Raw genomic sequence first — 20,716 nt, forward strand, 5'->3', positions numbered from 1 at the left:
TGGTTTTGCGCCAATTTTTGGATGTATTTGTGTCTTTTCAGAGAAGATTTTCCGCATTTTTTCCTTCAACCAATTAAAGAAATGCCATCGACGAACTTTTACTCCGAAGAGGACGACGACGACGAAAAAGAAGAAGAAGAGTATCATTGGGAACCCAATCGCGACTACGCGTTGGTATCCTCCTCCTCTTCCTTTTCCCTCAACAACGAGAGGAAAAGAAACGACGAAAAGAGAAGGGAAAGCGCGTTGTTTACGATTCAAAGGCTCTGTAGAGAGAAAGTTGTTAGCGGGGAAAAAAGATCAACTGGAAATTCGAGGAATAACAACAACAACAACAACTCGCGGATACGACGACAACAGAAGAACGCGCACGGGCTTCTGCTGAATACGAAGAACACCGCTCGCGTCATCAAAGGAGGGAGGAAAGGAAGCGTCGACAGAGATGCGGCGAAAAGAGGCGTTTTTGAAAACTACCGATTCGATTGTGATGATGAGGTGGAGGAGGAGGAAGAGGAGGCGTGGGGTGTGTCCGTAGGGAGGAAGAAGAACGAGCGCGACGAGCACTCGGGGGAAAGTTTTTTACTAGGAAAGAGGAGGATGAAGACGACGAGGAGGACACGTTTGGATGAGAATGATGATGCGTGCGAGCGCCGCTATTTGATCATCACGGATGATGATGACGACGATGTGAATGGAACAGATACGTGCAAATGTTCGACGACGCGGAGAAGAGAAAGAAGCGGATACGAAGAGCAGTTTCGAGTGACGCATCGTTTGCTTCGCGCGGATTGCCATCCGGAAGATTTGCTCGGGAGCGATCGCGCGGTTGACGCGCAAATTGCAAACGCGGTTGGATGGATTGAAGAGGAAAATAGGAAATGTGATAGTGGTAGCGATAAGGGAGTAATAGCGCAACTCGGTCGAGGAAGCGTTTTGTTTACGTGGCAACAATACGAGAACATGCACGTGCGCGCGTCAGAGGGCGGCGACGAGCTGCTCGCAGGAAACAGATTTTGTTTGGGAGAGATGGACGATGATGAAAACGAAGACGGTGAGAGCGATAACGAAGCGAACAGAGGCGGCAATCGATTTAGTTTGTTAAATAAAACGATGAGTTATTGCGCGTCGTACTGGGACGCGGCGTCGGAAGAGCTCGTCTCGTCGCACGCGCACGCTCTTGGTAGCGATAGTGCAACTTCTGGAGAATCATTCAGAAGTGGAAGTCGTCGTCGTCGCAGAGTGCGCACGCAAACGGCGAGTCCCTGGCCGAATACGTCTGTCGCGCCGTACGTCGCAGTCGTAGGAGAGAAGATTTTTCTCCGAATGTTTGACTACAACAATAAAAAGGAAGCTAATTTATATCGAAACAATAAAGTGATCAAATCTGTTCGCATGTACGGGCAGTTTGGCTCCGTGGTCGCGCACCAGAAAGACTTCATACTCGAAGGGAGTATTTGTAAATTTCCGAAAGATTGTTTCGACGATCATCTGCGCTCGATGGATTCCTCTTCGAGTGCGCCGAAGATATCGAATTTGTTTTTCCAGCTCGAGTTTGAAGACGAAGACGGTTTACAATTATTCTCGGCGCCTAAACCGTGCTTGTTGTGTATGGAAAAGGAAAGTGCCGAGCAGTTTCAGGCTTTCCTCATGGAGCCTACGATGTTCGGAAAGAAATTCAAGAACAAAATCGATCGATTGTGCTCGAGATGCAGCTTCGTGAAGGACGTCGGCACGGTGTTCACGTTATGGCACACTGGACTTTTGTATGGAGATCTCGGTGGTCATCCGCTTTTGGCAGTAGTCACGCAGTGTTCGAGCGACCCGACCTTTGCGCGCATGTGTCCGACTATCTTGATAGAACTGCAGGCGATTCAAATAGATGTCGTGTGCTGGTCTATGGAAGTGAAAAAAATCCCGGACGACACCGGCGAAGAGAAAGGACAAGACTCGTATTTCGGGAAAAATACGGAATGGTATGCGTCTATAACGAACGTTATGCTCGTCGATCCAACGTGGTCGAGTTATCCCCAACTTTGCGGGAAGATATTGTTGATACCTTTTGTTATTCCTGTAAAGTTCATGGGAAACGTCCTCTTCATAATTTTCGGCGAACGCTATGGTTGTGCTTTGGTGCCGCAGCAGTTATCGGAGCGGAACGAACGAAAAGCTATTCGTGCTGTGGGTCCATCGACAGGTGCTTTCAAAGATGATATGGAAGCGTTTGAGCTCTATCGCGGCTACGTGAATGCGCTCGTACTCGACAAATGTCGTTTTAGATCTTTGAGTATTTACTTAGTGCTCAACTTGCTGTTTGGCATGAAGTACGCGTCGCAGTTTTCGAGCGAAATCGTTTCCCCGAGGGGAATCTGGGTAAGGATTGGTGTTCCCATCGCCTTTATTAGCGTCATTTTGGGCGTTCACATAGTGCACTTGTTCTTTAAACGTGATATTTCAATATTCGGTTATTGGAGTGGACGTAAACAGGATCTTTTTGACCGGTACAAAAGAGCGGGCATAATTTCGATCATGATCTTGTCGACAGTGTGTGGCGCGCACGGATCTATAATGCGATACCAACGCGCTTCGGTTGAAAAGTTTTGCTCTTTGAGACCACCACAATACGACTACGATACTAATGGCAATGGAGTGTTGCGATACGACTGTAACGACATGCTAAGGGTACTGTTCCGGCAAGAGTGCTTACTCTTGTTGTTATGCTTCTTAGGTTCATCCATTCACTCCTCGTACCCCAGACGCGGGTTCATGTTTCCTGTGTCGGCATGTATATCGGGTTTCTTGGCGTTTTTACCGCCGCAGTTTAGTACTTTTATGGACCCGCCGGAAGAGGTGAACGTGGAGACCTTATTCAATTTGTACGGCATCGTTGCAATTCTTTGTATGATAATCTCGATAATAACTGCGCTGAACATACAAGCACACTTCAAGAGGCAAACCTTGGATTGGTTTCTCGGCAGTTATTTGTACCAAACGATGAGGAGCAGAAGAGGAAAAGAAGCTTGAACTTGAAGATAAAGCGATAAGGACGACGACCTGACGACGACGGGAACGACATATGTAATTAATTATATCCCGTGGTATGTACTGGTACCTGGTACCACTGGTACTGTTATTATTATAAAAAAGTTCTCTTTCTCTTTCTCTTTCTCTTTCTCTTTCTCCTCTCTTTTTGTCCCTTTCACTCTCTCTACGCCGAAGCCGCTCGACAGAAGGTATCGGCTTTCGCATCGTACGCCGCAAACAAAACTGCCGAATTATGGCCGCCAAATCCAAACGAGTTACTCAACGCAACCTTCACCTTTAACTTCTCCTTCGTCGTTCCCACCAACAAATCCGTTCGCACACCTTCGTCAGGGTCCTCCAAATTCTTATTCGGATGCAACTCGCCAGTGCCGATGGCTTTGATCACCGCCACCGCCTCGACCGCGCTCGCCGCGCCCAACAAATGTCCAATCAGGCTCTTGGTCGAGTTAATCTTCAACTCACTATTCTCGCCAAATATATCCGTAATCGTCCTCAGCTCGGCTAAATCTCCCGCTGGAGTACTCGTCGCGTGCGCGTTGATATAATTCACATCCTCCGCCAACACGCCGGCGTTTTTCAACGCCCTACCAATGGCCAACCTCACCCCGGCCCCGTTTGGTAACGGTTCGGTCATGTGGTGCGCATCGCACGTCGCCGCACCTCCCAAAATCTCTGCCAGTATCGGGGCATCTCTCGCCAACGCGCTCTCTAACGACTCCAAACACAAAACTCCGCACCCTTCCCCCATGACGAACCCGTCTCTATTCTTATCCCACGGTCGACTCGCGCCTTCCGGATCGTCGTTTCTCGTCGACAACGCTTTACTCGCCGCGAACCCGGCAATCCCGCTGCTCAAAACCGCCGCATCCGACGCTCCGGCTAAGCACAAATCGCACTCCCCGTTCCTTATGTGATCCATCGCATTCATCATGCAAAAATTCCCCGTCGCGCACGCCGCCGCGATGGAATAGTTTGGTCCCATAAATTTCAAATCCATCGCCACTAACGCGCCGCCCATATTCGTAATCGCAAACGGAATACAAAACGGATTCATTTTCTTCGACCCTCTCCCTGGTGTCCACAACTCGTAATTCGCTTGCTGAAAACTGTGCATCCCGCCCATCGCCGAGCCGATCACCACGCCGCACCGCTGCTTATCCAACTCGTTAAACTTTTCCGCATTTTCGCCGTCTCGCATATCCAACCCTGCGTGAATCAACGCTTTCTTCGCCGCTGCAATCATGAACGAAATGTACGGGTCCGCTCGTTTCACCATCCTCGGTGGGACGAGTCCGTCGCACCCGTCGAAGTTGCGAATTTCCCCCGCGAACGTGGTCGTGATGTTCGAACAGTCGAACTTTGTGATTGGTTTTATCGCGCTCTCGCCGTCGAGCAATCTCGAATAGAATTCATCCACGTCGTGGCCGAGCGCGGTCACCGCGCCGATTCCCGTTATCACGACGCGTTTTTTACCGGAACGGGTGAGGTCGACGCCATCTGTCGATGCCGCGGCGGAAATTCTGTGCGGAGTCGCGCGCTCCCTTCGGTGTCTTGTTGTCCTCGAGTATCTCTTCGCCTTCGGGGAAAAGTGGTTTCCCCGATGGTTCTGTTGGTTCTCTCGTCGGATGGAAGAGGAGGAGGATGACGACGGCGACGATGTCGACGCGACGGCGGAAAATCGAGAAGACGACGACGCGAAGGAGGAGGACGCGCAAGATAACATGGTGGTGTGTGCGACGACGAGAGGTCCGCGTAAACTGTGGCGTCTCGCTTTTTGTGGAATGTCCAGTCACACAGAACTAAGATAAGCTTAGGGTGTAGGGTACAAAGAAGTTTTTGTCGTGTGAAGGATACGGATGCGTAAAATGAAATGGTATAGTAAGTAGTCTCTGTCTCTCTTTATTTAAATATAAGTTTATATGAATATGTGCATACGTATCGTGTTGTCCTTTAGTCTTCTTCTTCTTCTTCTTCTTCGATCTCTTTCTTTCGCTTCTCTCTCTCGCTTTCGCTCGTTCGTGAAAACTCGTTTAATAAATTCTTAACTCATTCTTTTACCTCTCCCAATCGGAATCGACGTCGCCGTATTCGAACATGCCACAGTGCTCTCGTCTCGCCTTGTCGATTTCGCCGTGGATGGCTTCGCGGTTGTCTTCGGAGGTTTGCGTGTACCCGACTTTGAATCGGGACATGCGGCACAAACCAGAGGCGGCGAGGACGCCTTGCACGGAACGTTCCGGGAGGAACTGTTCGGGAGAGTACGGTTTCGCGAGTTTCGAGTCTTTCTTGGCATTGCTTGATTCTTCATCTTTGTCGTCTTCCACGGACCATAGCGTCAACGTAAGCTCTGGTCGCGCGTCGACGGCGGATGACCAAGCGTGATCAAAGTCAAACTTTTTCATGCGCGCGTCGACGATGGCGTGGAATTCCCCGCCGTGGACGAGGCGTTGAAACTCAGATTCAGCGACATCTTTGTAATCGCTGTGACGACTCGGCATGGCAATGTGAGCAAGCTGGCACAGTCTCGCTTGGGGAGGATACGCGTTCAAAGAGACGTTGGAGTGCAACGGTCTCGCGCGGCGAATGGATATGCGTTCGTTGTGACCGAAATCGATGCACATGACGTCCAATTCTTTCGCGTTTTCGTCTCGATAATTCACCGTGGCGCGGTACCAGCTGTTGTCTTCCGGGGATTTAATCGCAACGAGATCGTTCAGTTTCGGTTCAAAACCAGGCGGCGGGGCTTTCACGTCCGGATCGTCGCTCGCGTATTCTTTCTGTAACAGTTGCCACAGTTCGTTGGCGACGGAACGTTCGAGAATTTGAGCGAAAAATTTACCTTCTCGTAAAGTTTCCGTGACTCCGAGCCTTGTGGTAAACACCGGAGGACCACTATCTCTCGCTTGCGGATACGGTATGCTCGAGCTGCCTTTTCTATTATCGTATTGGTTTCTAGTAGATTGTTGTTGCTGCTGCTGCTGCTGTTGCATCTGCGGATCGCCGCCCTTCCTCATGACGGCAGCCGCAGCCGTTGAAGATGTGCTATTCACCGACGACAAGTAGCCACCCGGCGGTGCGTTGCCGTTGTTATTCATGATACCTCCTTCATAACCTGGCGGGGCACTCACTTTACCTGAGCCAGTTGGCGATTGAACCCCGTTTTTGCTGTTGTTGTTGCTGCTGTTATTTTCGTCGTCATAAAATTTACCTCCGTAAAAGCGTGCCGGATTTTGGTCTTCGCTGAAACCGCCGCCGAGATTATTCGCTTGCATCTCTTCCGCCAATCGTCTGGCTTCTTCAGCTTCTTCGTCCCAGTCTTTCCAAATACCCACTCTTGCGATTTTAGCCGCTTTCTCAACTTCTAAAGCGCTCGCATCGCCGTGAAAGGAAACCCTCGCGAGACCCGCGCGAACGAGTTCCGAGGCTAAATCCAAAGTCAACGTGTTACACTCCAAAGTCCCTCGAAACGTCCCGGTTTTATCCACCGAATTCGCCGCGACCTGTACTTCTCTCTGGTTGACTCTATTTCGAACGTAATTCAACGCTTCTTTCGCGAACGGCTCTTCTCTGGTCGGGCATCTCACCCCTGATAAACTCAACGTGAACACCGCGCCGGCGTTTTGAGAACTGACTCGGAACCTGTGTCCGTTGATGCAGTGCTCGACGACGCCGTGGAATTTCCCAGCTCTTTGCAAGAACGGTAAAAACTGCGTCGCCTTCTTCACATTTTCGGAAGCGTCGTTCAAATCGTGCGGAATTGGTGCGTCTTTGGGCGAGTGGACGCCCTTCTTTTGTTGTATGGCTTTACTTTCGGCGACGAGCAAGTCGTCGTATTTATGCGACCGGGCTTCGTTTTCTCTGTGGCGAACCACCGAGGCCAAACCTCTGATGACCAACAGTTCGGCAAGATTCGGCGCGTCTTCTGGTTCTGCTTCGATTGGAATTCCGTGATTGTTATATTGCGGCGGTTTCTTCACCACCTCGCCGATTAAAGCGATGGTACCGAATTCGATAACTTTTTCTGGTATATCCCTCGCGTCGTTCCCGGCGATTGTTTTCGTGTATTCAAAGTTAACCTCCACTTTCTTACCGATAACTCTCGTTCTCACGAATTCTTTCGCCTCTCTCGCGTACGGTTCATCTTTCACGCTTCGTTCTCTGGCACCTCTCCCGAGCGGTGCAATTCTTGGCGCTCGAACCGAGGACAACATCACCTTCATCTCCTCGCCCGTTCGCGAGTCTTCGACCATGACCGCGTCTCCGGAAACGACCTCAATGACCTTTCCTTGAATCTTTCTACTTCTTCCCATGTTTTCAAAATGTGAATCCTCGTTTGATGGCGGCACGTAGTCTTGCCAGATTCTAATCCTATTCGTCTTTGCAATTGCCTCGGCGGTTCTCAAAGGGCCCGCGCCTCCCAACGCCAACGCCGCGGAGTAATCCGAAACCTTCGCCAAACCTCTCTCCAAGAGCGCGTTTGCCAAGGGCACGATCGAACTGTGATCGTCTTTCGGCATCACCGACGCAAATCTGTTCCCATACTTATCTTTACCAACGAATGCCACTAGCACGTCTCTATTTAACACGCTCAACTCGGCGAAATACTTAGCCTCTCTCGCGTGCGGTTCCGGTTCTTTTTCGTTCTTCTTCCCCATCGCGGGCGCGACGACTCCGGATAACAAAATCGTCACCTCTGCGCCTCTCGCCGGCCCTTCTTCGCATACCGATACTTTCATCGTGCTCCCGTTTAACGCCACCTCCACGACGCAATGAATCGGCTCCACGCCTTTGCTGTCGATGAACTCGTCCACCAATCTCGGATCGCTTTTATTCCTCACCGCTTTATTCAACAAAAGAGGATCGCACGTGTGCTTCCCTCTGAAGAACTGCTTCGCATCTTCCTCGGCTTCTTTAATCAACTGGTTTCGTTTCATCGCGTTTTCATCGTTCTCGTCCTCCCTCGACGGTTTCCCGACGCACCACCCGTTTTTACAGTGTTCCAACGCGATATCCCCGGCGCCGTCTTTAAACACCAACGCAAACTCCCTCGACGCGTATTCGCTCTCCACTTTAAACGTCACCGGTTCCCCAATCAACGCGCGTCGTAACGCTTCTCTCGATTGAAACGCGAACGGTTCGTCCGCGTACGATCCGTCTCTTCGTCCCTATATAAAACAATATTACTATGCGCGCGTAAAAAATGTGACCAAAAATTTCCGTACCATTCTTGGGGCGATGATGCCTGCCAAGGTGACAATCTTTTCCGGCGGTGGGCCCGAACTCTGTTTTATAGTATTATTATTATCATTGCATCGAGAGAGAGCGTTTGAAAAAAGAGAACAGCGTATTAAGAGTGAGTACGAGACGATGGTTTCGATGCGCTCGAACGCGAGAGCAAAAGAGAGTGAGAGCATAAGAGAGAGAGAAAAAGAAACATCACACGTCCGATCTGTTTTGACGGCCGCTCTCTCCGGTGATCCTCCCCGGAAAAAAGTGCAACTCCAAAGAACAACACACAAAAGAGAGAAATGTGGGATAAAGTGCGAAAACGTACGGTAGGTCCGGCGTTGGCGACGATGAGCACCGTGTCACCACTCGGGACCGCTTTGACCGTGCCTCGGAGCCACCCGGTGACCGGCATGATGAGAGAGCGGATGAGAACTCGTTCGTTTCCTCTAAAAGTGAGGTTCTTTTTGTGAGGAAATTCGGGAGGAAATGGCGAGTGGTTTTCGTGTGACTTCTTTTAAAAATACTACGTACTCACATTTTTCGCTCTACTACGTACTCGTACGCATGTAAGAGTCCTCTCGCGTGATGCACACATCATTAATACTCGAGAACGAAAAGCATGTGTTGTTCGTTCAAAGTATCTCGGGAGGAGGAGTGTGCGTGCCGTGGGAGGAGAAACTGGTGTTTTTGTGACTTCTGTTAGAGCGCGCGCTACGTTTTTCGCTCCGCGCTGTATAGTATTAAAGGAATCTTTGAACGGCATACGGCTCGAGCGGAAAGTGGTCGTCTCCTCGTTGTTGGGCCCCCGTCGTTGTTGCGATGTCCGCGACTATTTTCCCGGTGATGCCAGCTAACGTGAACCCGATGTGTTGGTGACCGAACGCGTAGATGACGTTTGATTTTGCGGAGCTTCTGCTGAGAACGGGGAGGTAATCCGGTAAAGTCGGGCGACCGCCGAGCCAATCTGAGTTTTTATTTCGCGGCGGCGCGTCGGAGAAATTACGGAGGAGTTTGCGGGTGGAGTTTTCGAGCGAAAGGAGGTTGGAGGCGGTTGGAGGTTGGTCCGGGCCGAATTCTACGAGACCAGCTGCGCGGAGGCGGGATTGTAGCGGGGAAATGATGAAACCGCCTCGTTGGAAACACGTCGCTCGGGTTAACAGCTTGGACGGGGATACTTGTTCAGTATCCGAAAACTCGACCGAATAGCCGCGCTCCGCGATGAGCGGAATGTCACCGTCGCCGCACATTTTTGCGATTTCTTTCGAACGCCACCCGGAGCAGACGACGATCGTGTGCACGTTAGTATACACGTCGCCGCTTTTGGTGACAATTTCAGCTTTCTCGTCGTTTTGTTGTTCTCCTCTCACGTCGACGACTTCACCGCTGGAACCAGCTTTAATCACGACGGAACCGCCCGAAGGACCTTTCATTTTCAGCGCAAACTCGGCCAACTTTTTTAAGAACACATCCGGCGCTCTCAGCGACCACGCGTCTTTGAAATAAACGCCGCCGTTCGCCACCGCCGAGTCGGTTAAATTCGGTTCCAGCTGTTTACACATCTCTGGCCCGATTAACTCGCCCTCGCCTTCGTGGTTCCATATATTCTTATCCCCCAACAATCGTTTCCTCTCCTCGTTCTTCTCGATGACTTCTTTCGAATCAAATCTGCTCTTCGTGAGTAACAAATATCCGTTCCGATTGGCGTGTTCCTCCAAAAACGCTCGCGCGTCGTTCACCCCGGCTAATCGCAACGTCTCTTTCCACGAACTCGACGCGCGTTTACAAAGTTCCGATAATCCTTCGTTCGTTTTCACCCTGTTCTCTGCGCTGGAATTGCGTAAAAAATGCATCGCAAATTTCATCACTTCCGAAGCGTTCGACGCCGAGAGGCTGAAGCTCAAAGGATTCGCAACATCTTCGTCACCACTTTTCGTACTTCCAAACATCAAACTCCCGCCGAAAAATGCCTTCACGCCGGCAGTTAAAAGCGACGCGGGAGAATCATCGTTCAGACCGAACGTGGCGTACGGTGCAAACGTCCCCGCGTTGCCGTAGCTCGCGCACTCGCCATCTTTTTTCGAGCCGACACCTGAGCGTGCTTTTTCCAAAACCGTCACCGCGAAGCCGCGAGAGCACAAGTGTATGGCACTGGATATGCCGATGAATCCACCGCCGATGACGACGGCAGATTTAGGGAGCTTCGCTGAAGTCGTGGACATTGGTAGTCGCAGTGTGAGCAGTCGCTTACTTGGACGAGACTGTCGTCATAGTGTGTCGTCGTTGATGCGATTCGTGCGGTGTGTGTGAGGACGAAACAAAAGGACGACCAATTAAATTCGATTTGCGCGAGAAGCGAGCGCGGGATCAACGATATCAACGCAGCGCGGATGATTTATGAACGTGGTATGTTTTTTTGTGTGTTATAAAAGTAATGCTCTCTCTTTGCTTGCTTTCCTTCTCTCTCTTTATGTTTATGTGTTGTTCTCGTCTTAGTCGTGTTCCTCTTCATTATGTATTCTCGCTTCGCTCGCTCTTTCTCTCTACTTTATGCTCGGATCAAGCCGAACAGCGGGTTCGCCGCGCCGATCTGACCTCGTCCGCAAAGTTCAGATTCGTCGAACAAAAACGTCCCGGGGTCGTAATACTCCTCTCTGCCGTCGCAGAAAACCTCCGAGGTGACGCGTCGACCGAACGGAACCGGCGTGAGTTGTTCGACGGTGAGCGCGGACGAGGAAGCGTTTTGTCGCGTTTCTTCGATGAACTTCAACGCTTTCGCGCCAGTTTCTAAATCTAAACCAAAGTTTTCCATGTCTTGCATCAACAACGGCGCGAAGAGCTGGTTCTTGCGCATGATGCCGTGCATGACAAAAGCCGCGGCGTGTTCGCCCAAACCGTGCTTTTCTAACCATCGGACGGCGGTACCGTCGCCGAGGAGTTCGCACAGCACGCGTTGGGTTGGAGGCGGCGGCGGCGTTTTGAGTTCGACGACTGGGTAGGAGTCGAGCGGGCGTCGGAAGTTGTAGCCAGCACCACCTCGAGATCGTCCGGGACCGGCGGCGGATCTTTTCGGGGCGTTCGGGTCGCGAGGTTTCCGCGGTTGGCCTTTCGGTTTTTTTGGCGCCACCCACGGGGCGACGCCAACCGCTCGAGCAACCTCCAAGCGACTTCTGTACCGCTTGTTGTCCGGGGCCCAATACGTCGCGTCGTACGATCCCGCGGATGCACCTTGCGTGCGAATGGCGACGGTCACGCGCCAAGCGCGGTCGAGAACGGCTCCGGATTTGGCAATGAATACTTTCAGTTGGTGCAAAAGGTATTCCGGGTCGCTGTTACTCACCTTGGGAACGGGACCTGTCCATTCCGGCGGACCCGGCACCGGAGGTAAAGGGACGAACTCGTCGCCGTCCTCGGTAACTGGAGCTTCAACTTGTACTGGTGCCGCCGGTGCCGGTTTCTTCTTCGCGTTTTTTTCTTCCTCTTTCTCGTTCGTGGTCGCCGTTGCTTGCGTTTCGGTAGCTTTGACTGGGCGCGACGGAGAAGCTGTCGAAGTTTCGTTCTTGTTCGGATTGCGCTTCTCCATGCCACCGTGCGCCACGGACGTTTGCATGGTTCGCATTGAGGCGAAATTCTCAGTCTTTGCTCGCTTTGAAGCCGGTTCTACTGCACCCACTTGTGGCGGCAATTTCACCGGAGATTTCATCAAACCTTCTTGGACGGCTTCTAAAACCTTCTTGGAGACGGTGCGTTGTCGACCAGAATTTCGAGTAGGTGCGACAACCGGCTTTTCTTCCTTCTTCAGCTCCTCTTTCTTTTCCTTCGTCGGCGAGGGAATATCAATATCCATTTTATCGGCTAACATAGACGCGTGAAAACCAGTCGCTCCCGCGTCGTCGTCCTCATTCTCTCCGTTATTACCGCCGTTGTGTTCGTTGTCTTTATTGGTGTCGTCTGGTTTCTGATCGCCGCCAGCGTTACCGCCGCCGTCAGATGATGGTCCGGGTCCTTTGTTGTTGTCGTTATCATCGCCACCATTACCACTACTACCGCCTCCACCACCGCCGCCGCCGCTGCCATCATCTTCCTTCTTCTTCTCCTCGGCGTTCTCGTCCGCGTTCTCTTCTTCCTCTTTGACCGTCCCAGGCATATTCTCTGGATCTTCCGGCTCTGGCGCGCGTTTCGGCATCGCCGGTTCGCCTTTCGCGTCGTACGATGCCGCATCTTTATCTGGAGTGTACGCAGCGTCGATGAGCGCGTTGAACAACGCCTGCGCTTTTTCCTTCGAGACGAGCGTCTTACCGTCGTCGAAGAATTCATCGAGCACGCTTTCGCCGCTCACCGCTTTCGCCGCTTCATCCTCTCTGCCGCCGGTTGCCACGAGCATTTTTTGCATCTTTTCAATCAACATCGCGGTGGAAACTTTTGCCATTCTTCGTAAACCCATGCGATAACCTAATCTATACGTTTCATCTTCCGTGCAAAACTCGTTAGGCAACTCTGCGAGAACTCTAGCGGCGTTGTGATGTTCCATCATTTCCTCCACAATCTCCACGCGTTCTTTCGGCGGCGGCGGTTCTGGAGCGTTCGGATCGGCGCCGTTCAAGCGCGTTCTTCGTCGTCCTTCGTCTTTGTTCTCTTCCTCTTTATCAGACTCGTCTCCGAAGTCACCAGTCGCGGCGTTGATTAAAGCAGCGGTGTCCGCGGCGAAAGGTGCGCGCGAAGGTTCCGCCGCGCCTCGTCTTCTTGCGGTTGGTCTCGGGACGTAGACTAAACCATCGTCGTCGTCGTCGTCGTCGTCGTCACTCTTTTCGTCGAGTAATTTAACTTTCTCGTTCGCTAAATTCAAAACCTCCTCGTCGCCATCTTCGTATTCAATTTTCGAATACGTTTGACCATCCGCGGGCATGTATTCTTGCTGAACAATCGTGCCAAAGAACCAATCGTTCTCCTTGGGCCAAAATACTTTAATCTTCGCACCGTCCGGGAACGTGCGTTTTGGTTTGCTCCTCGCTCCGCCGCGGTTACGGCCACCTCCTCTCGAAGGGGCGACGGGTGCAGTCGCCGCGGCAACGGCGTTGCCGCCACCGCCGCTACCGCTACCGTTGCCACTAACACCACCACCACTGGCCAAATTCGACGCTCTCGGTCTCCCGACTGGTTTCCTCTTCGAAGTCTGTCCCGGCGACCTCGTCCCGGTGACGCCCGCTCTCGGCGTATTCCTCTGAATCGAGTTCACCAGCTCTCTCTCCTTGCTCTCGTCCGCGTTACAGTCCACGTCCGCGTACTTTCTCTCGTACGAGTGCAAATAGTTTTTATAACTCGTGATCAAGTCGTGCCCAACGCTGGTCGCTTTGTGCGTGCTCGTAAAATTCGCCAACTTTGGAAAAATCTCGCGACTCCAGTTGATTTTTCTTTTACACGTGATTTCGTCCTCGCCCCATCCGCCGCGAGCGACGACTTGCCTGTATATCCCGAACAGATCTAACTTGTACCCATTCAAAGTCTTCGCCGGCCAATTCTCCGGAGCTGTTTGCATGGTTTTAGAAAACAAAAAGGTCAGTCTCTCTTTCTTTCCGTTTCAAAACGGTCGTCAGAGAATATAAAATACGCGCTCTGCTCGCGAAAAACAAAGAGGCTTTTGTTGCTCTCTCTCGCGCGGATCGTTCGGCGCTCGAGCGTCCGTAGCCGGATGTGGATCATCGACGCGACGAACGATCATCCATCAAAAGCCGATCGCGAACGCATTCGAGACGATCATCTCTCCTTAAAATAGTCGTCTCGAAAAGAAATATATGTGACGACGATGATAAAAAGACGAGCAAAAAAATGTCACTCACACGACCCCGGCGGTACCAGTTTCGCCTTCTCGGGCATCGTCTGTAAATGCGCAATCTGTTCGGTGTGATTTGAATAGCAGAGGAAGTTTAAGAAGAAAAATTAACATGTCAGTAAACGTTCTTAAAATCCACGTTCCGATACACGAACAGGTCGCAAAACGCGATTGGAAAGGAAATCGCACCAAGTCTCTGAGGAATTCATCCTCGGTTAAAGATTCTATCGGTGTTCTCATCGCGGGATGATCGAGCGGAAATTTCCGCTGTATTTTCTCTCTTTCCTCCCCGCTCCGCTGCGAGATGATGGAAATCTCTCGCGTAACTTTCTTCGCTCGAAATGAACAAAACGCGTATCGGATCGCGCAAACAGGTCGGCGCGAATATTACTCGCGAGTTTGACGGAAAATTATGGATAAAAGATGCGGTTAATGCGGTCGATGTGATCGATTAATGGAAATTTTCCTCGGAAGCAAAAGAGCGCTTCCGTGGTTTTTGAACGAAGAAAATTTGGAGCAAATCGAACAAAAAACGAGGTTAAATCGAGACTCTTGCAGAGAGAGAAAAAGACCAACGAAAGAAAGCGCTTGAACGAAATCTCGCACGCGCGTTGTGTGCGCGTATATATATATACAAGTATAGGTTTAATCTCTTTTCTACGCGCTTCTCTCTTTCTTTCTTTCCTTCTCTCTCTTTCTCTCTCTCTCGTGTGAGTAGTTTTATCGCGCGCTATCGCGGTAAAAGGCTTTGAGGTTTTCCTCTTCCTTTTTTGCCCCGTCCGAGCCGCCGAGTTCGGCGGGAGGGAAAAGGCTCTCCAGTCTGTCCGCGGCCGCGCAGAGGAGCGTTAACGTGTCGTCTTCGATGCCTCTGAATGCGTCCTTCTTGATGATGGATGTTTTTCGGCGTCTTTGTCCTCCTTCTCCGTTGAGTTTTTCGGGCGTTCTTCTCGACGTTTTCGGCTTAGTCTTTGATTTATTAGAACCTTTGTTGTTATTAGAGCCTGTGTTGGTTGGTGTCGTCGAGGAGAGTTTGCCGCGCTTCTTCGTAGTTACCGAGGGAAGAGTTGGGGTTGTTTTCTTCGTCGATCGGGACGAACGCGCGGGAGGAGACTTCTCGGCTTTCTCCTCTGGAGTTGAAGGCGCGCTTACGCTCTTCGAAGGATCTTTTAGGGCAAAGAATCGATGATGATTTTCATTGATCTCCGCGCCGTCCTCGGTACCAGTCGTCACCGGATTCTTCTTCTTCACCGGCGTCGTCATCGCTGTCGCGTTGTCTGCGCTTTCACTCATCGCCGCCACTTGATCGAACTGAGTCGGTTCGAGAGACCCTTTCTTCGCGGCGTCGTTTTCCTCTCGGAGAGATATTTGTTCCATCGAAGCGGTAATCGGCGGGAAAGCTTCCGCTAAAGATCCTTTCGCGACGGTGACGATTTTAGTAGCGCTCGATTTTGAGCCGTTCTTGTTATTACTATTGGTATTCGCGTTTTCTTTCCCGCTCGTCTTCCTCTTCTTCCTCTTCTTTTCGTCTTCTTCGTCTTTCTTCGCTCCGTCCTCCTCCTTCTTCTCCTCCTCTTCGTCCGAGAAAGTCTGTCTCTTCTTCTTCTTCTTCTTCTTCTTCTCCTCCTCTTCCTCCTCTCGCTCTTCCTCAATTTGCCTCAACTGATAAAACCTCGCGCGACACTGTTGCGCCGTCCTCCCTTCGATATCCCTCGCGAGAAACGCCCACCTCGCCCCGTGCGTCTCGAACGCTTTCCGTAACTGCTCGTCCTCCTCCTTTTTCCAGTTCCCTCGCTCGACGCTCGGGTCTAAATGTCTTCGCCACCTGCCCATGCACTGCTGATCGGTTCGACCGCTCAGAGATCGCGCGATAATTGCCCATCTTTGGCCGTGTTCGTCGTACAGTTTCGCTAACTGTGTTACACATGTGTGAGTAGTGTTGTTCGTTCGAGAGAGAGAGAAATAAGGAGAGTTTTTGTCAGCAAAAGCACTCAAATTTGAGCGCAAAAAGAAGAAAAAAAAATCAAATTTTTGGTTAAAAAAAGTAACAAACGCCCAAATGGCGTTTTCTGTTCCTCCCGTTGACTCGATCTCGAAGTACTACGCGCAGTTGTTGTCGTTCGTCTTCTCGTTCGCTTTTCTCGTGATGACACCGAGAAGAAGCGATGATTGTTTTTGTTGCAAAGCGTGAAAAAGAAAAGTACAGAAGGTTGACTCGATCTCGCTTGCAAAGAACAGACGTTTCGACTCCGCGGGAGCGCTCGCTCGTACTACTAAGTGATGTCTCTCGTTTTCGTCGCTCGAACCGCCGAATCTCTCGCGACTCCCGCGAGAGATGACGATGGTTTTTAAAGCGTGAAAAAGAAAGTACAAACATCATCAAAATTACCTTTTCGTCTTCCTCTTTCGTCCACTTTTCTCTCCGTATGTTTGGATTGACGCGATGTCGCCATCGTTGCGCGCACTGTTGTCCGGTCCGTCCCGGTAACTGCGACGCGACCGTCGCCCATTTGTTGCCGTATTTTTCTTGCATGTGCTGAAGTTTTAAGTCTTCCTGTTTTGTCCACGGTTGGGTTTTTTCTCCCATCTCTGCTTTTGCCACCGAATGCGAGCGTTGATTTTGTTCGTTCATCTTCGTTCGTTCGTGTTGTTCGTCGTCGTTTACGTCGTCATTTGGAGTCGTTGAAAGTGATTCCGATGATGCGTTTTTATTCGTCTCGGAATCTCTTTGTTTTCCCCATGGCGCCATGTGTTTATTTAAATCTCTTCTCCGCCTCTGAAGAAGAACGAACGGGAGACAAAGAAGAGACGTAAAAAAAGGTGCACTCTGAGAGAAGGCGTCGAGCGCTTCTTTTTGTCTTCGTCTTTGTCTTTGTCTTCTTCGCAAACGACACGCAAAAGGAGACGATGACGACGGAGATGGGGAAAAAGAGATTTCCCCGAACGACGACGACGCTTGAAAGTTTTTTTGTGTCGCCTGTCTCGTCGAAGATGGAGCGAAAAAGCGACGACTTTGACTTTTTTTCACGATTTTTTGGTCAAACCACCCAAACGGAAAGTGGCTGCTGCTGCTGCTTTTTTGACAAGACCACTCAGAAGAGAGGGACGAAGAAAGACGTAAAAAATGTCAACACTCAAAACACACGGGGGCGAGTCAAAAGTCGGTTTTAGAAGATTGATGAATCATATATACATATATACAACTTCCCCTTTGCAAAGGAGAGAGACTAGTACCCGCGTCGCGTCGCGTTCTTCTTCTTTTTTATGTGATAAATAAAGCGTCGCCTCGAGCTTTCCACAGCGATCTTCGCTTCCTAAAAATTTTCTTGTTCTCGCATGGCATGTAAACAACGACTGATGAGAATATTTTCATCGTTTACGCGGATTCCGAGCCAGTTCTCTTGGAGGGCGGGCGTTCCATGTGCGCGTTGTTGCAGAACTTTTGGACCGGCGCGGCCAAACCTTGCTTGATTTCTTCCGCAGAGAAGTCGTTTTTGATGTAGTAGTCTTCCTCGGTGGAGTCGTTCGGACCGAGGAACATGGAGCCCCACATCGGGAAGTGGATCGGAATGACCAACAAAGTAACGGCGATGATGGTGATGCCCATGTACATGATACCGTCGTAGGTTTCGATGGAATCGCTGGTGAAGAACAAGGCGATGCAGATGGTGGAACCGGCGTTACCGCCGGCGCCGATGAAGCCAGAGGCGACGCCCAAAGCACGTCTCGTAATGTACGGGACGATACCGTAGGAGGCACCTTCAGACGCTTGCACGCAAATGGAGAACAAGACCATCATAGCAATGGTGGTGGCCAAATCGTCTTTCGCCAAAGCCATGAAGATGCACATGACACCTTCGATGGTTTGCCAGAGCCATAAGCACCACAATCTTCCTCTCATACCGAATCGTCTAGAGGCCCAGTCAGAGGCGAGACCACCGACAGATCTCGCGAATAAGTTCATCAAACCGTAGCACGACGCCAAGACACCGGCGATGGCCAAATCGACGTCGAATTGATCGTACAAGTACGAAGCGACGATGTTGTTCATGGTCAACTCGACGCCGAAGCAGAAGCCGTACGTCGCAACCATGCACCACATTCTGTAGTTCTTCATGCCAATCATGTTGACTTGAAACGCAGATTTCTTTTCGAGAGCACCAGAAGTGTGCATGAGTTTGTAGTTACCGTCCGGTAAATCTTGTCCGAGGAACATGACACCCATACCGCCCAAAAGGTGAGCCAAACCGGGGACGATGTACGCCCATCTCCAAGCGGTGAAAGCGCGTTCTTCCGTAGCTTTGAGCATACCAGCGTAGACCAACGGCATGACGAATTGCGTGACACCACCGCCGAGGTTACCCCAGCCAGCGGCCGTGGCGTTAGCGATACCGACGCACTTACCGTTGAACATGACGGACATCCAAAATTGGCACGCGACAAACGTCGCGAGACCGAGCCCGATGCCCAAACGGCAAATCAAAAATCCAGACGCAGTGCTGACGAACGGCATAGCGAAGCAGAACGGAGCAGTGACTAACAAAATCATACCGAGACCAATTCTCGGGCCGACGAGGTCGACGAACGTGCCCATCAAGACACGGCAGATGATGGTGCCGGTAATCGACGCCAACGCGGCGTTCCCGAGATCCGGCTTGGTCATGTTCAAATCCTCACGGATGACCGGGACCATCGGCGCAGCCGCGAAAGTGGAGACGAAGGAGATGAAAAATCCAATCCAGGACATGTGGAAGGACATGTGGTGCGGTCGTTGGAACGAGAAGATGTTCAAAGACATCGCCTTGTTTTCCCTATTATTTTTTTTAACAAGTAGAAGAGGAGAAGGTGAGTTTTTGGATGAAGAGAAGACAAAAAAAGACAGGAGAGTTGGTGAAGACAAATTTTGTTACGCCTATATGCGCGCGCGTCGGCATCGCCTCGATTCGAACTCGAACTTTCCATTTTAACGCGGTAAAAAGATGAACGACACGTTTTTATTCACTTTTATCCATCTTCGACGTAAAGTTCGCGCTCGGAATCGATGGAAACAGCGCGTCTTTCTCCATCACCCATTTCAACAAAGGACAACAAAAAAGGTGACCAAACGTCGTTCGCCTCTTTTCCGACAAAATTATTTTAGGCACTCTCTCTCATTCCCGGAAAGCGAAGAGAGACGCGCGCGAAGGCAAAACGCGAACGTCGCGCATAAACGATAAAGAACGAAGTACTTACGAATCGACCGGAATCGTGTGCACGGGGGGTTCGAACTCTTTAGGCGCCATAGTTGTTTGTATACTTACGCGTCAAAAGCAATGAGGAAAAGTCTCTCTCCGCGTTTGTGCTCCTTTAGGTGTTTTCGCGTCGTTTGTTCAGGTTTTTTAAAGTGCTTTTTTCATGTCTTTTGATCGCTTTTTTCAAAAAATCTCTCCTCTTGTGGCTCTCCTTCTTCTCACTTCTGAGCATCTTACTCCACATTAAAACTTGCGCGTATAATAACACAATACATAACAACAACATGCAATTCACTGCTACGAAATTATTCACCGCCTTCTTGGCGTTGATTGCTTTGATGCAATTCGTCTCCGGCGCGGCCTTGTACTCCGAGATGACCGGCGCGAAAATCGCCGTCAGCGTCTCCGACGTCGCCTTGACGGATGGGTGCGCACCGACGGTAGGTGGACTTTTCTCTCTCGTCTTTGTTTTTTGTTGGTTTCGAACATTTTTCTTCGTTCACGTCGTCGGTTTGGAGACGAAAACATCACGAACGCATCGAGAATAGGAGAGAATTAACATTCAACCGCGAGATTTGTTCTTTACTTTGTCGGTTTCTTCTTCGCACGCGACGGCAAAGCGAGCGTTTGTGTCTCTCTTAGGGGTGTTCCGCTTAAAATCTGGAAAATGTGAACAAAGGACGCCACTTTTTCCGCCAAAAGACACTCAGTTAATTTTTACTCATCACGTCTTCTCTCTCTTCACGCGTGACATAAAAACAGACCTACACGGGCGGCGCATCCAGTTTAACGGTCAAATGGTCCGGCTTGACGGTCGCGCCGGCGAAAATCGCCATCAAATTGTGCTACACGAAGGACCAAACCGTGGACAGAGCGTGGAGAAAATTTAAAGACAACATCAAGGACAACAAGCAGTGCAAACAAACGGCGGATACGGCGGCATTTTTGGTGGAACCGTTTGAGTCCACCGATTTGAGTGGAGAGAAGGAAGTTGTGATTCCAATGAATACGGCGCCGACGACGTACACCGTGCAAGTGTTGGCCATGGACGATACCGGGGCGTTTATCCAATACGGGGACAGTTTGTTGAGCGAGTGCCACATTAAGATTGACACGTACGACAGACTCCCGATGACGTTGCAAGGTACCATGGGTTTCTTCTGCGCGTTTTCTTTGATTTTTGCCGGGGCTGTTTGGGTGTACGACGTGAAGAAGCAAAACACAATTGCCGCTCAGTGGGCGCAATAAACAATAAGCAGCAACGGCGTCTTCTTTCGTCTGTGCGCATGGTCAACGAAGAAGCGGCGGCGGGGAACCCCCGGGTGTTTTATTAACCAACGATCGATGTGAATATACATATTATTTATTGGTACGCAAGGACGGATGGAAG

At 50.7% G+C, this 20,716-nt stretch overlaps 8 protein-coding genes across 8 annotated transcripts; 2 read left to right on the top strand and 6 right to left on the bottom strand.

The window, feature by feature from the left end:
• Positions 1 to 81: 81 nt before the first annotated feature.
• Positions 82 to 3,021, top strand: Bathy02g01430 (unknown protein; the record flags this gene model as incomplete). Its single annotated transcript, XM_007514936.1, has 1 exon — positions 82 to 3,021. The coding sequence occupies one exon, from the start codon at positions 82 to 84 to the stop codon at positions 3,019 to 3,021; it is 2,940 nt and encodes a 979-aa protein (XP_007514998.1).
• A 184-nt stretch (positions 3,022 to 3,205) lies between these two features.
• Positions 3,206 to 4,765, bottom strand: Bathy02g01440 (predicted protein; the record flags this gene model as incomplete). Its single annotated transcript, XM_007514551.1, has 1 exon — positions 3,206 to 4,765. The coding sequence occupies one exon, from the start codon at positions 4,763 to 4,765 to the stop codon at positions 3,206 to 3,208; it is 1,560 nt and encodes a 519-aa protein (XP_007514613.1).
• Positions 4,766 to 5,096: 331 nt separating this feature from the next.
• Bathy02g01450 (predicted protein) lies at positions 5,097 to 8,683 on the bottom strand (the record flags this gene model as incomplete). The annotated part of the gene is made up of 3 exons (XM_007514505.1): positions 5,097 to 8,207; positions 8,265 to 8,324; positions 8,597 to 8,683. 3 exons carry the CDS (start codon positions 8,681 to 8,683, stop codon positions 5,097 to 5,099), a joined length of 3,258 nt encoding a protein of 1,085 aa, XP_007514567.1.
• A 328-nt stretch (positions 8,684 to 9,011) lies between these two features.
• Bathy02g01460 (FAD dependent oxidoreductase) lies at positions 9,012 to 10,490 on the bottom strand (the record flags this gene model as incomplete). Its single annotated transcript, XM_007514416.1, has 1 exon — positions 9,012 to 10,490. The coding sequence occupies one exon, from the start codon at positions 10,488 to 10,490 to the stop codon at positions 9,012 to 9,014; it is 1,479 nt and encodes a 492-aa protein (XP_007514478.1).
• A 326-nt stretch (positions 10,491 to 10,816) lies between these two features.
• On the bottom strand, positions 10,817 to 13,804 carry Bathy02g01470 (predicted protein; the record flags this gene model as incomplete). The annotated part of the gene is made up of 1 exon (XM_007514669.1): positions 10,817 to 13,804. The coding sequence occupies one exon, from the start codon at positions 13,802 to 13,804 to the stop codon at positions 10,817 to 10,819; it is 2,988 nt and encodes a 995-aa protein (XP_007514731.1).
• A 1,014-nt stretch (positions 13,805 to 14,818) lies between these two features.
• On the bottom strand, positions 14,819 to 16,844 carry Bathy02g01480 (predicted protein; the record flags this gene model as incomplete). The annotated part of the gene is made up of 2 exons (XM_007514909.1): positions 14,819 to 16,195; positions 16,332 to 16,844. The coding sequence occupies 2 exons, from the start codon at positions 16,842 to 16,844 to the stop codon at positions 14,819 to 14,821; spliced, it is 1,890 nt and encodes a 629-aa protein (XP_007514971.1).
• A 627-nt stretch (positions 16,845 to 17,471) lies between these two features.
• On the bottom strand, positions 17,472 to 19,377 carry Bathy02g01490 (nitrate transporter; the record flags this gene model as incomplete). The annotated part of the gene is made up of 2 exons (XM_007514989.1): positions 17,472 to 18,906; positions 19,328 to 19,377. The coding sequence occupies 2 exons, from the start codon at positions 19,375 to 19,377 to the stop codon at positions 17,472 to 17,474; spliced, it is 1,485 nt and encodes a 494-aa protein (XP_007515051.1).
• A 233-nt stretch (positions 19,378 to 19,610) lies between these two features.
• On the top strand, positions 19,611 to 20,574 carry Bathy02g01500 (predicted protein; the record flags this gene model as incomplete). The annotated part of the gene is made up of 2 exons (XM_007514517.1): positions 19,611 to 19,766; positions 20,089 to 20,574. 2 exons carry the CDS (start codon positions 19,611 to 19,613, stop codon positions 20,572 to 20,574), a joined length of 642 nt encoding a protein of 213 aa, XP_007514579.1.
• Positions 20,575 to 20,716: the final 142 nt, after the last annotated feature.

This window comes from Bathycoccus prasinos (genome assembly GCF_002220235.1).
Source record: "Bathycoccus prasinos genomic : Chromosome_2".
In the NCBI taxonomy this organism is placed as follows: Eukaryota; Viridiplantae; Chlorophyta; class Mamiellophyceae; order Mamiellales; family Bathycoccaceae; genus Bathycoccus; species Bathycoccus prasinos.